This window comes from Plodia interpunctella, chromosome Z (genome assembly GCF_027563975.2).
Source record: "Plodia interpunctella isolate USDA-ARS_2022_Savannah chromosome Z, ilPloInte3.2, whole genome shotgun sequence".
Taxonomy (NCBI): Eukaryota; Metazoa; Arthropoda; class Insecta; order Lepidoptera; family Pyralidae; genus Plodia; species Plodia interpunctella.
The window spans coordinates 1,355,827-1,369,658 of NC_071324.2; the positions used below are offsets into that span (position 1 = coordinate 1,355,827).

The following is a 13,832-nucleotide window of genomic DNA, read 5'->3' on the forward strand; positions in this document are numbered from 1 at the left end:
GGTTCTCTATAGTTTTCTATGTCTTTACCATGGAATTAGTAGGTACTCCGAAGACTTCGTCGTTAAGTACTTACTTACTAAATCCATGGCCTTTAATGCTATATGGTGTCATTGTCTTTATTGACATTGGCAAAAACAACGTTTGGTCTAACGTTGACACCACAATATTAAAAAAACCGAATTGATACCTATCTCAAAGGCCAAAGTCAAAGCATACAACAAATTCTAGTGAATTTCGAGTATATTTTTCAAACAAAAAATATGTAATAAAAATTACAAAAATAAGTAAATTATCATTTTGAATGTCGTAAATCAAAAGAATATGATATAAAAAATGAAAAATCTTCTCGTTTCTTCTTAATAAACAGTACAGACAAAATGGTTATTATATACTTTTGCAATGCTAGTACTTCTGTTCCTTCCTTTTTTGTTAATCATGTTACGCAAATATATAGATGCAGTGTATCCTATTGTGGCAAGAAAAATCAGAAGAAGCGAAAAAAAACGCAAAAAACAACAGAACGTACTGACTCCGGTATATCATTTAGGATACAACAGAAAAATATTGCAACCTGCATAAAAACAGTTTCGAAAAGCTGCAAAGATGCCGCTCACAACGTGGATAGACAGTTATTATACAACATGTCTATAGCAAGGCAAAATTGCAAATCTTTAATGAAATTGTACTGTGGAAAACAAACATTATGCAATCCTGCCACAAAAGCGTATGGTCTTAAAAAAGGCCAACGTAATTATGTGAATGACTCGATAAATAATTTTTTGTTCAATGCCGCAATGCATGATGCAGCAGGAAAGTCAAATAGAAAATCCAGTAATATGCCAATGGTAAGACAAAACTGGGAATCACCACATACACAAACTGAGATACAAATGTGTAGAGATGTGGACACAAAACACAAAAGAAGAAAAGCGTTTGGTCATATAGAATGCAAATGTTATCGCATAAACGATACATCATGTAAACAAACACAAAATGCTACCAACTGTATAAAAAACAACTCAGAGAGAAAAAGGAATAGGTGCGGAGACACAACACACAAAAGAAGAAAAAGAGCACGTGGTAATAAAAAATGCCAGTGTTATAGTATACACGATCCAGCATACAAACAGAATACAGCGAACTGTTTAAAAACAATTTCTGGAATCAAAATACAAATATACGGAGATAAAGACTCAAATCTCTGGGACCCTAACATACATAGCAAGTCGGACGTGACATGCCAATGTTATTATAATTATCCGTCACGTAAACAAACACAAAAGAAAGCGGTCTGTACAAAAATTTGCATCGAAAAAAAAAAGAAAATATGTGGAGATAGAGACAAAACACACAAAAAAAGAAAGGCACATGGAAATAATAAATGCCGATGCTATTATATAAATGATCCATCATATAAACATAAACAAAATGCAGCTAATTGTAAAATAAATGTGGAGTGTAGTTGTAAAAAATGCCCTTGCTATTATAAAAATAATCCATCAATCAAGCAGACAAAAAAAATCACATCGAATTGTGGGTCTAAATGTCAAACACGTCGAAATAAACATAATATGATGGTCAAAGACGTGGCACGAAATCACTATCAACCAAAGCCCGTTACCAATGGATTTCATTTACAAATACAAAAAAAATGTAATTGTCTTTTACGGAAAATATTACATAAAAAAAAACGGGCACAACTCAACAATAAGGAATGTTACAAAAAAACAAAAATTTCAAATACAATGAAAGCAAATAAAAAACATGTGTCGACATGTAATAAAAGAAATACAGAGAGAATTGTAGAATGTCATAAAGTTACTTATAAACGTAACGCTCGTAATGGAATAGTCGAAGTATGTAAAAGAAATAATACTAAAAAATTGAATAAAAAAAGTCGAGAGACGCTTTGTTCACTGCCAAAATTGGATCAATCATCAACTTATTTTCAAGATATAACTGAACCTACTAGTAAACCATCCATCTCTATCAAAGTTCATTCCAGAAAAGTGGGTGGATTAAATGAAACAGAAATACACAAAAAAACTAAAACCTCTGGAAAAATACAAGTCGTACAGAATTGTATTTGCCCCTCTCATGAGTTTTTGAAGAGTAAAGCAAAATATAATACATGTCATGATAAAAGAAGACTCATCAATAAAATAAAAGATGTTTCATGCAAATGTTACGAAGATGCAGATAAATGCAGAAATGAGTTTTGTGATAATCACAAAAATAATTGTTTTTCAAAATTATTATTAACATCTAATTCCCGGCGAAGCTTTAGAGAAAAAGACTGCAGCTTATACAAGACGAAACCTAAAAGCTGTGAAAATATTATCCCAAAATTTCAACAAACTTCAAACAATGCGATTCAAACGAAATCAAATATGAATGATATGTCTATTCATAATCCAGATGAAATCAAATTGTTTATAAAAAAGCGAAATAAAAAAAGAGAAAAAAAACAGGAATGTATATCTCCTTATGAGTTTTTGACAAATAAAGTACAAAATAATACATGTAATGATAATAATTGTCCAAAAAGACTGGATAAAAAAATTGCTAATATTTCTTGCAAATGTTATGAAGATGTTGATAAATGTAGAAACGAGTTTTATGAAAAACATAAAAAGAATTATTTTGCAAAATTATTATCAACATCTAATTCAAGGCGCAGCTGTAGAAAAAAACACTCCAAGTTATATAAAGCGGAGGCTAAAGGCTGTGAAAATATTTTTCCAAGACTTCATGAAACATCAAATAATGCGATTCAAATGAAATTAAATATGAACGATATCCTTAATCCAGATGAAATAAAATCTTGCACAAAAAAACAAAATAATAACTTAGGTGATAATCAAGAATGTAATTGCCCCTCTCGTGAATTTTCAAAACGTAACGTAAGAAACATTTGTAAAAAAAAAGTCATCAAAAAAATTAAAAATGTTTCATGCAAATGTCACGAAGATGTGGATAAATGCAGAAATGAGTTTTGTGAAAAACATAAAAACAATTGTTTTGCAAAATTGTTATCAACAACTACATCCCGGCAAAGCTTTAGAGAAATAGACTCCAGCTTATATAACGCAAAACCTAAAACATGTGAAAATAATATCTTAACACTTCAACAAACTTCGAACAACGCGATTGTAATGAAATTAAATAGGAGTGATATGTCTATCCTTAATCCAGACGAAATAAAGTCTTCGATAAAAAGACAAAGTAATAAACCGGAAAATAATCAAGAATGCAATTGTCCCTCTCGTGGGTTATTGAAACGTTACGCAGAAAATAATGCATGTAATGACAATACTTGTCCAAAAAGGCTCGACGACGAAAATACTGCAAATGTTTCTGGCAAATGTTATGAAGATGTCAATAAATGTAGAAATGAGTTTTGCAAAAATCATAAAAATAATTATTTTGCAAAATTATTATCAACATCTACTTCTAAGCGAAGCTGTAGAAAAAAACGCTCCAAGTTACATAACGTGATACCCAAAAACTGTAAAAACAATATTCCAACACTTCAACAAACATCAAATAAAGCAATTTTAATGAAATTAAATATGAATGATATGTCTATCCTTAATCCAGATGAAATAAAATCGTCCATAAAAAAACAAAATAATAAAATTAAAGATAATCAAGAATGTAATTGCCCCTCTCGTGAGTTAATGAATCGTTATGGAGAAAATAATACATGTGATGATAGTACTTGTCAAAAGAAGATCGTCAAAAAAATTGCAAATATTTCTTGCAAATGTAATGAATATGTTGACAAGTGTAGAAATGGGTTTTACGAAAAACCTAAAAATAATTATTTTGCAAAATTATTATCAACATCTACTTCTAGACGAAGCTGTAGAAAAAAACACTCCACGTTGAATAACGTGAAACCTAAAAACTGTAAAAATATGTTTCCAATAGTCGAAGAAACATCAAACAATCCAATTGTAATTAAATTAAATAAAAATGATATGTCCATCCTTAATTCAGATGAAATCAAATCATCGATAAAAAAGCAATACAATACAAGACAAGATGTTTGTCATAATGTAAATACAAGATCCAAAGACAAAGAATCAAAATTTAAACGTAAAATTCAAAGTAAGTCTGATAATCGGTTACTTCAAAAGTTATTTAAACCAAAATTACGAGCCGCGAAAAAAACAATTTCACTCGAGGATAACAACATTACATCTATCCGTTCTGAAAATATTATTATACCCAAAAGAAAAGGAAAATATACAATTCAAAATGTAGATAAAACTGATTCTAAAAATCCTAAGAAAAAAAAAACTAACACAGATACTAAGTCACTTTATTCTAAAAATGATATTGATAAGAATATTGGTAAAAAAGGTCTCGAGAGATACCATAAAACAAAATATTTTAAACATGATATTGCTGCGGATATTACTAATAGAAGTATCAATAATTCCATAAAAACATTAAAGCATCACTCTAAATGTCAGTGTCCTAAAAGTAATATGATATTGGATATTATTAAACTAATGACTAAGAAATTTTATGAATGCCATGGTAAAAAGGAAAAATTTAAAGCACACAAATCTAATTTAAATAAAATGAAGAAGACGGATAACAGTGAAAAGAAAAAAGCGAACGCATCAAAACTTAAAGTAAAAATAAAAAATAAAAAAAATAGAAAAAGCAAAAAGAAAAAAGTTAAAGCACTACAAAGAAAGATGAAGACTAAACGTAAAAAAATGAAAAAAAGGTCAAAAGAGAAAACAAAACAAATTAAAAAAGAACGTAAAAAATTTGATAAAGAAGTAAGAAAGGAACAGAAACGTGAAATGAAAAGTTCTTCTAAAAAACGAAAGAAAGACCAAAAATTAAGAAAGAAACACATTAAAGAACTAATACAATCAAAAGGCACTTCCACTGAAGAAAGGTCTTTTTCTGCGGAGCTGTGTAAGATCATTCTTACTACGGTAGGTAGAAGTACTCGTATGTTATTTAAAGTTACCTACCACTCAGTTGTCAGACCAAAGTCGACCTGGTTTTATCTTCGGGACAGATCAAATGACCCGAAAGGTACATTCAAGAAAGTTTCGAAATTTATTGCAACTGAACTACGATTTATGAAAATACGCCTGCAATATGCTGCTGCGGGATCTTATACCATTAATGTGTTAGAAGATACAGTTAAAGACAATGCAGTTGTTGACTCATTTCGTAATGCAAGGACCAAAAAAGAAAAAGAGGCGCTGCAAACTGAGAGACGAGAAAGAAAATTGAGAATCAAGAAGAGACGTAGTTTAGCATTATCTCGTTGTGGGTTTTTGTTAACATTAAGAAAAATCCCGTGCTTATGGTTTTACCATATATGGCCCGATTTATATCCGCAATGTCTTAGTTTTTTAATATTATTAAGAAATGTTGGCCATGTTTGTATGTTCACATTTGCGTTGTGTTTTTGGACGCCTTGTATCGTTGCTTTTGAATTAGCTAGAGGATTATGTTGTTGTATGCTTTGTACGGCTTGAATTAAATTATTTTTATTTGTTTTATTTTAACGTGTAATTAATCCATCCATTATTGTTTAACTTGTAATTTGCTATGAATCTAAGATATTAATAGTAAGATACTTATGCATAAAAGGTGAAAAATACAAAAGTATGAATTGAATTAGTCACTATATCTAAGCGACAAGTATCTTTTGTCATATGGAAATAATCCTGTTTGGCAAATTTGAAACCTTCACTGCGGTTGGAACAAGTACAAAATATTTTTTTGAAAATTTTCCGTAAAATCAAATGCACATAGTAGGTACTACTATGTGCATTTGGTTTTACGGTACGCTCGGGGCCCTTACTAAATCTATGCATAAAATAATTTTAGAAATATTCGTCTGACGAACGCCTACTATGGGTATAATTGATGTGTTTTGAACATGGTGCCTCCGCCGCAGAGCATAACGTAAAAATTTGAAGCTTTAATTTTTTTTTATTATTTTAATCAAGGAAATAGTAGTTGTACGGAGAACCTACTAATTTCATGCTGTTTCTACTAATTTCTAATTTTCTTATCGGAATTACTCGACAGCCAAAGTGTTCTCGTTGAGTATAGACACTTCAGCAGCGACTCTTCAATACCTCTATAGTAAACCCTAGGTAAAGACATCCAAAACAGGAAAATTTGAAGAAAGAAAATATGGTTACCTATTGCGGGAAGTTTTAATCTATACTTATCTATACTATTATTATAAAGAGGTAAGCGTTTGTGAGTTTGTGACTTTCAGAGTTGATATGTTTAAGGCGGGTAATCTCCGAATCTACCGAACCGATTTCAAAAATTATTTCACCATTAGAAAGTTACATTATCTAAGATTGCTATAGGCTATATTTTATCTCAAAATTGCTACGAAAGCGAAGGCCCGGGTAACATCTAGTTAATTATAAACAAAGTAACAAACTTCTTATTGAAATAAAATCTACATAGTAAAGATTTCATTTGATAAGTTATAAAATGAGTTTATTCAAATCGGCGGGGGCGCAGCCGAGCTACCACAGATTCTGTAGACTTGTAATTAGCTATATTCAATCTATGCAGTTAAAGCCTAAGAGTATCTAGGTAGGGTAATGAAAAAAACTTTTATGTTTACATTGTCAAAGTTGTCATTTTCAGAATAAACGGGTACTAAATTCGCGGTGTTTAAACGCTGTTTTTAAATATGCATTGATATTAAATTTTAGTTTATATGGCTAATTATGTAAAAGTATAGTGCCTAATTATGTAGTAAAAACTTAAAAGGCATATTGTAAGAAATGAAAAATCGCAAGTATTATGTTCTCAACTCAACGCAGTTGAGAATGATGCTTTAGGCATTATAACACTGCAGTTTGGTATTTCGAAGAAATAAATTAGGATGGTTGTTGTGTATTACTGTGACGCAAGTACGTCTGTGTCACCATTTCGGAAAAAAAGGCATGTGACGCAAATATATCGTTGTAACGCTTCTTGTTACTATGGCCGGCAAAATTTAAAGGATCCAAGACTTAAGAAGAAAGGAATTGATGAAAATTTAAGATGTGAAGATATATGTCATTATTTGTCACAATGTAAAGACGAGAAAATCAAATCTGAAAATATATTTTCTATATTTAAATATAGAAAAAAATGTGATCCAAAAAAATCTGCAAAGCCTACAAAAATTTATAGAGAAAATCATTCGACTGAACCTCACGAAAATGGTATTCCACATGAAAATACTGGTAGCATGAACCAAGGTTATATTCACACAAGTGAAAAAATTTCCACTCCTAAAAAAATTACTTGTAGGACGAGTGTACCATCTCCTCCATGTTATTTAACTGAAGATAATCTTGATGAACATGTTAGAAAATATAGAGACATGCCGAATTTGGATTATTATATAGATCCATATAGATCTCGACAAAATCCCATATATTCAATTACTTCAAAATATATTGAAAAAAACTTCTCCAAGTGTACCACAGAAAGAAATAATAAGTTCAGAAATATTTTTAGACGGAAACAGAAACGAAAATTGAAAAAAAAACGAAACAAAGATATATCCGGCACAAAAAGGGATCTAAAACATAAATCATCATTAAATACATTAGATGAGAGAGACATGTCAAAACAAAGATATAAGTGTGGTAGAAAATGTGGCCAATATTCTGTTGAAAATAACTTCTCCATGAGTTCCAGAGAAAGAAGTCATAAGATCAGAAATATTTTTAGAATGAAACAAAAACGAAAATTAAATAAAAATCAAAACGACGATACAGCCTATACAAATAATAACAATATTGATAATACTATTTTAAAAACAGAATTAAAACATAAATCTTACGACACGACGGAGACAGAGTCAATATCAAAACAACGCTACAAGGGTGGTAGAAATAGTGGCCAATATTCTTTTACTTCTAATAAGCAAAAGGCGCCAATTTTGAGTAATTTTCTAAAACGTTTTAATACAATTGACAAAAAAGATCGAACTAATATAAAAACAAGAAGAGATAAAGAATTTGTTAATGAAAAAGGATTAACATTAACGATGTCACCTAAACATCGACATAATAAACCATCTTTAGCTACAAACGAAGATCATGAAATAAAATATAGCGATGAACAATGGATTAAGAAAAGTAAAGAAAAGCCGGGAAAAAATATAATAAGAACTTCTGAACAAATTTCCCCTAATGCAGAAATAAATAAAGAAATTGAAAAAACTGACGACGATCCCTTGTCTAGTACATTGAAACGAGTGAAAAAACCTAAATCTGGTGTTAAGAAATGTAGTGTAATTTCACAAACAGGTGACCCTACATTGGATGTAAAAGTACTGAATGTTGATGACACCCATATGAAGGTGTTAAATCCAAAACAAGTAAAAAATCAATTGAAAACGTTAGGTTACGCAAACATAGAAGAATGTATTTGTGAGCATCGCAATATTTTAGATGAGTTCCTAAGAAAAAGAAAGGCATGTAGAGGCGGTAAATGTAAAAGTACATGCTTGCGACCGGGTAAATATTGCGCATGTTATAATGATGATCTCATTAACGAAATTCAACTTCAAAATCAATATACAAATATTTACAAACAAAATGGAGGGCAGTGTGACGCAATTCGACGTAATGATGACTGTTCATGTAATAAGATGACTTCTGAGGCAACCAAAAACAGAGGTGACTGCTCATGTAGCGTAATGAAAAGTAATTTAATGGAATATGGCAAAAAGCCTACATGCAATATAGTGGAAGGTCAAACAGTCGACCGATCATGTTACCCTACATTAAACATAGATGTAGATCCAATCGATATGACTGTTAAAAATGAAAAACAAGTGAAAGATACAGTAAAATATATGGGCACATTACATCCGAATCCACAATGTATTTGTAAATCTCGTGAATTAGTTCAAGATTACTTCAGAAAAAGACTGATTAGAAGTAGAACACATAAATCTCGGAAGAAATTTGATAAAAATATAAAAAAAACGAAGATAGATAAAGGTATACAAATTTCAATTGAAGGCAATTTACAAAATCAATTTAAACCTAAAGACAATAATCTAAACTGTAAATGTGGTGAAAACACTTTAATTAGAAAAGATACCCAAGTCTATAGTAAATCAGATAATTTGTTATCAAATAGAAATACTATGAGGAAAAGAAGCGAAAAGAAAAAGAAATCAAACTGGCCGAAAGGTCAAAAAATTACTACAAATAAATCTGATAACATTGTTCCTAAGGAAATGAAATCAAATAAAAAATATAATTATCACAGAGTAGACATTACAAACCCTGATACAATTTCGAATAAAAGTAAACCTTTTAAACCAAATGCGAAACCAAGTTCAACAACAATCACATTTAATAAAGCTGAAAAAGAAAATAATATAAAAAGATTTTTCAATAAATTGTTTCCGAAATGCATACTAAATCTAAATTCGGTTAGTAAAAATCTTCGTGGGCAATCTAATTGCAAATGCATTATACCGAGTGAGTGTCAGTGTTTGGCCAAAAAAATTAAGAAACAGCCTGAATTAGTTGCAAAGAAAAAGGGCGTTTCAACCAATAACAAAGTTGAAACACCAAAAAAGAGACAGGTCGAATTTGCTCCAGAGAAAACAAAAAATAAAGTTAAAGCATCAGACAAGAGACAAATTGCAGTAGTTCAAAAGAGAAGCAAATCATCAACGGATAACAAAGTTAAACCATCAAAAATGAGACAAGTTGAAGTAGTTCAAAATAAAAGTAAATCATCAACACATAACAAGGTTGAACCATCAAACAAAAGACAGGTTAAAGTAGTATCACAGAAAACCAAATCAACACATGACAAAGTTGAATCATCAATATCAACAAATAAGAAAGTGAAAACATCAAACAAAAGACAAACATCAAACAAGAGACAAGCATCAAACAAGAGACAAGCATCAAACGAGAGACAAGCATCAAAAAACAGGAGATCAGTTAATAAGAAACAACCTAAAACGTCAGTTAGGGTAAAAAAGAAAATCGCAAAAAAGGGAACAGCTTATTTAGTAAAGCAAAATAAGAAAAACCGTGAGGCATTAAAAAAGAAAAAGCATGCTGAAAAGGCTCAAAAAACAAAAATAAAATCATTAGAAAAGCAACAACTTAGGGATTTAAAAAAAAGGGAAAAACAAAAACATAATGATGAGAAACTTGAAATGAAAAAAGAAAAAATGATGAGTAAAAAACAATATAAAGCTGAGAAGAAATTACAAAAAGAATTGGAAAAAGATAGTAAAAATGCTGCTAAGAAATGGAGGAAAGACCAAAAGTTAAAACAGAAACAAATCCAGGAATTGATGGAATCTAGAGGCAATACCTCTGAAGAAACATCTCTTATCGCAGAGGTTTGTAAGATATTTGTGTCTATTACTGGAAGAAGTGCTGTTGGGTTGTTAAAAGCATCCGGCCGTTTACTTTTCAAACCCAAAACGTCTTATTATTACGTAAAAGACCGAGCAAGAGATCCAAATGGAACATTTCTAAAAATAAAAAAGGCTATAAGTGAAGAGTATAGATTTGCAAAACTAAAATTGGATTATGCTGCTGCAGGATCTACCAGGTTCAACGTTATTTCAGATACGATCAATGATCATCCTTTTGTCGAAGCATTTAAGACTGGAAGGGCTAAAGAGGATAGAGAAGTGCTAAAAATTAAAAGTAAGGAAAGAAAATTAAGAATAGCGCAGAGGAATAAAGTTATATTTAATTGTCAACACGGTATTCTCTTAACGTTGAGGAAGCATCCGTGTTTCTGCTGTTACCATTTATTTCCAAATTTGTATCCACAAATCCTCAGCTTGGCAAAGTTCTTTAGAGATTTTGGACATGTCTGCTTGTTCACAATGGCTTTGTGTTGTTGGACGCCCTGTATTGTTACCATTGAATTAGTGAGAGCTCTGTGTTGTTGTATGTTTTGTACTGGTTAAATGAATTTGAAACTAAAAGTCATGTTATTTGATAGGTTTCCCAGTCTGTCCCTACCAAATATGAGTTTACATCAGTTTAGGAACATATTGGACGAAAACCAATCTCTGGCCCTCTTAAATACAATAAATATAGGCGCAGACGGTTGTCCGTCTGCGAGCCAACGCCGTAAACATAACAATATAATTTTATTAAATTTATTTTGTCTTAATGTCCCAGATATAATCTCTTCGATCGAATAACACCGTTAGTTTTTCAGCGTACGCATGCAAATAATACGTTGGTATTATTAATGTAATTTGTTGTTCTAATAAATATACGACAAATATCATCTGCACATATGTTTATTGTATTGTACGGTCCAAATATAAATATTATGAACTCCATATATTTTCTCGTGCGTGGCTTATGAACATATTAAGTTATTTAAATGTAATCTTTAACACAAGATTTCATTGTTGTCAGAGAGAGATCTTATGCGTAGCAATAAAAATAAATAAATAAAATATAAAATATTGGGACAAATCACACAGATTGAGCTAGCCCCAAAGTAAGTTCGAGACTTGTATTATGGGATACTTACTCAACGATACTATATTTTATAATAAATACATATATAGATAAACATCCAAGACCCGGGCCAATCAGAAATAGATCATTTTCCATCATGACACGACCGGGGATCGAACCCGGGACCTCTCGGTTCAGTGACAAGAACCTTACCACTGCGCCACCGAGGTTGTCAATAAAATAATATGCGTGCAGTAAACCGCGAGGAGTTCTCTCTTCAGGAACCGTTTTTGGATGCATCATCAGTTCATGCTTATCAGGTGATATATACTAAAAGTGTGTACAAAATTTCAGCTCAGACGGTTAAATATGTCTGCTTCAAAATTGAACTAAAAATAAAAGCTTTGAAACATCAAAGATTTAAATTCCAACAAGACTTATTTTTATCACTCGAATAGACCTTGAAAATATTGCCTGGTGGTATAAACGGAAAGGATATTTGAATGGCACATGCAGAATAGTATATATTCAAACATAGAAAGCAGCATTATCTTATCAGCATCATTTGATTGTCCTCACACTCATCTTGGGTTGGGTTGGCGCCGGCGTGTTGGTGGCGTCATAAAATTCGGCATTGCGCCTTTTGCCAAAAGGTCGTTGGATGTGGGCGGGACCAAAACGGTGTTGACCAATCGCTAAGCCTTACTATACCGAATACCTACTCTACCCACGCTTAACACGAAGAGGATCTACAAGGTCACCAGCTAACCTCCAATAGGATCTCTCAACAAATTCTTTAAGGGTTACAACGGTAAATGATAAAATAAAAATTTCAGAACGCTCAAATTGTTCTCATCTCAACGGTAAAGGTCGTTTCGTCTCTCTACAAATTCAAATCATTATTCGGAAATTAGACCATCACACACATTTTTCACGTCAAATTTTATATTGTATAGTAATTTCTGAAAAAGCTGCAAACTACTGGCATTTCAAAACGACCGCTGCTGAGAAGAAATGCCGAAAGAAACTCATTTGAACATCTATCAAGCCCATTATTGTTTCTTACAAAGTACAGTCAACAGCACATCAACCTACCAAAATTCATTGCAATTTCGCCGCTATTACGTCATGCAGGACAACTTGATGTGCTCTTGACTGTACATGGTCAAAAAGTATACATAAAATTATATTGATACAGATAGAAAATATATGACAATCGAAGCGAATCAGTTGCCCGGTGACATTCACTGGATGGTTAGTGTTTCTATTCCGTCGGAGCCGCATGTCGCAGGAAAACTGATCACGTTGTAACTTGTTACTAATTAATAGCCATCTGGAGCTCGACGGGTCGACAAAACTGCAACTTTAAACTTTTTCCAACATCGCAGCTCGACCCCATGTCCGAGCTGACTGTCGACTTCGAGTAAAGCGATGAGACAAAATAAAGAAAGCCTAGAATAAAACATGTATCACCCGTTCATGTTGAACAAGCTTGTTTCCCGAGGTAGGCAGAGAATAGTAATGGGACGAGCGTAAAAATAAAATGTACAAACGTATGCACATAATGAAACACGATAATCAAATGTCACTTTAATTGATCACTTTTTTTTATAGTATTTTTGTTCTCGTTAAAATATAATTAGAACGCTTTTTGACTGCAACAAATGGCACCTCACTTGTGACACTGTCATACAAGTCCATTTTTTTTATTTTACTAATGGAAATTATGGCAACTACCCTATTCCAATTGTAATATCTAAAATAGGCATTTAAAAATGTTACAAGCCACGAAGAACTAAACAATATTAATGATAAAAACATAAATAAAAACCATTTTTATTCGCTACAGTACAGTACCCAGTTGGATATTCCATGTTATATTTACGCTTGTATCATCAAAATCCGTCCAGTAGCTTTAACGTGAATTGTCCTGAGAAAAGTAATAAGTAAATCGTGCAGAGGTATCGAACTAATTTTTGCATTATAATACTTAAATTAGACGAAAATTGTGCATAGCAACCAAGAATGAATGCTGAAAATTATTCCATACCTACTGTACTAGGATTTCTTAATTTTTGACAGCGCACTTCTGTAGTTTATATATTGTATACGTCATTATATTGCAGGCAGCGTGCGGGGGATCAAATCGGACTAGCGCGAATTGGCCGGGAAGCCCCGACACCCCTAATTGCGGCTTCACTCTCGATTTATTTCAGAATCATGACATTCTTAATGACGCTTTATAGAGAGGCGAGCCGCATTTCTGATTCATGTCGAGATTTTGTTTCGAAACCTTATACGCTTTTATTTGAAGTCGGCTAGTTTATGTTAACCCGTTGCTTATTTGGCAT

At 31.9% G+C, this 13,832-nt stretch overlaps 2 protein-coding genes across 14 annotated transcripts in view; one reads left to right on the top strand and one right to left on the bottom strand.

Moving 5' to 3' along the window:
• trol (terribly reduced optic lobes) overlaps positions 1-13,832 on the bottom strand; it is a 232,428-nt gene that overhangs the window by 143,900 nt on the left and 74,696 nt on the right. The gene's annotated exons all lie outside the window — the stretch shown is intronic.
• LOC128683362 (trophozoite exported protein 1-like) lies at positions 6,661-11,115 on the top strand. Its single transcript, XM_053768926.2, has one exon. The coding sequence runs from the start codon at positions 6,900-6,902 to the stop codon at positions 10,971-10,973; it is 4,074 nt and encodes a 1,357-aa protein (XP_053624901.1). The 5' UTR covers positions 6,661-6,899; the 3' UTR covers positions 10,974-11,115.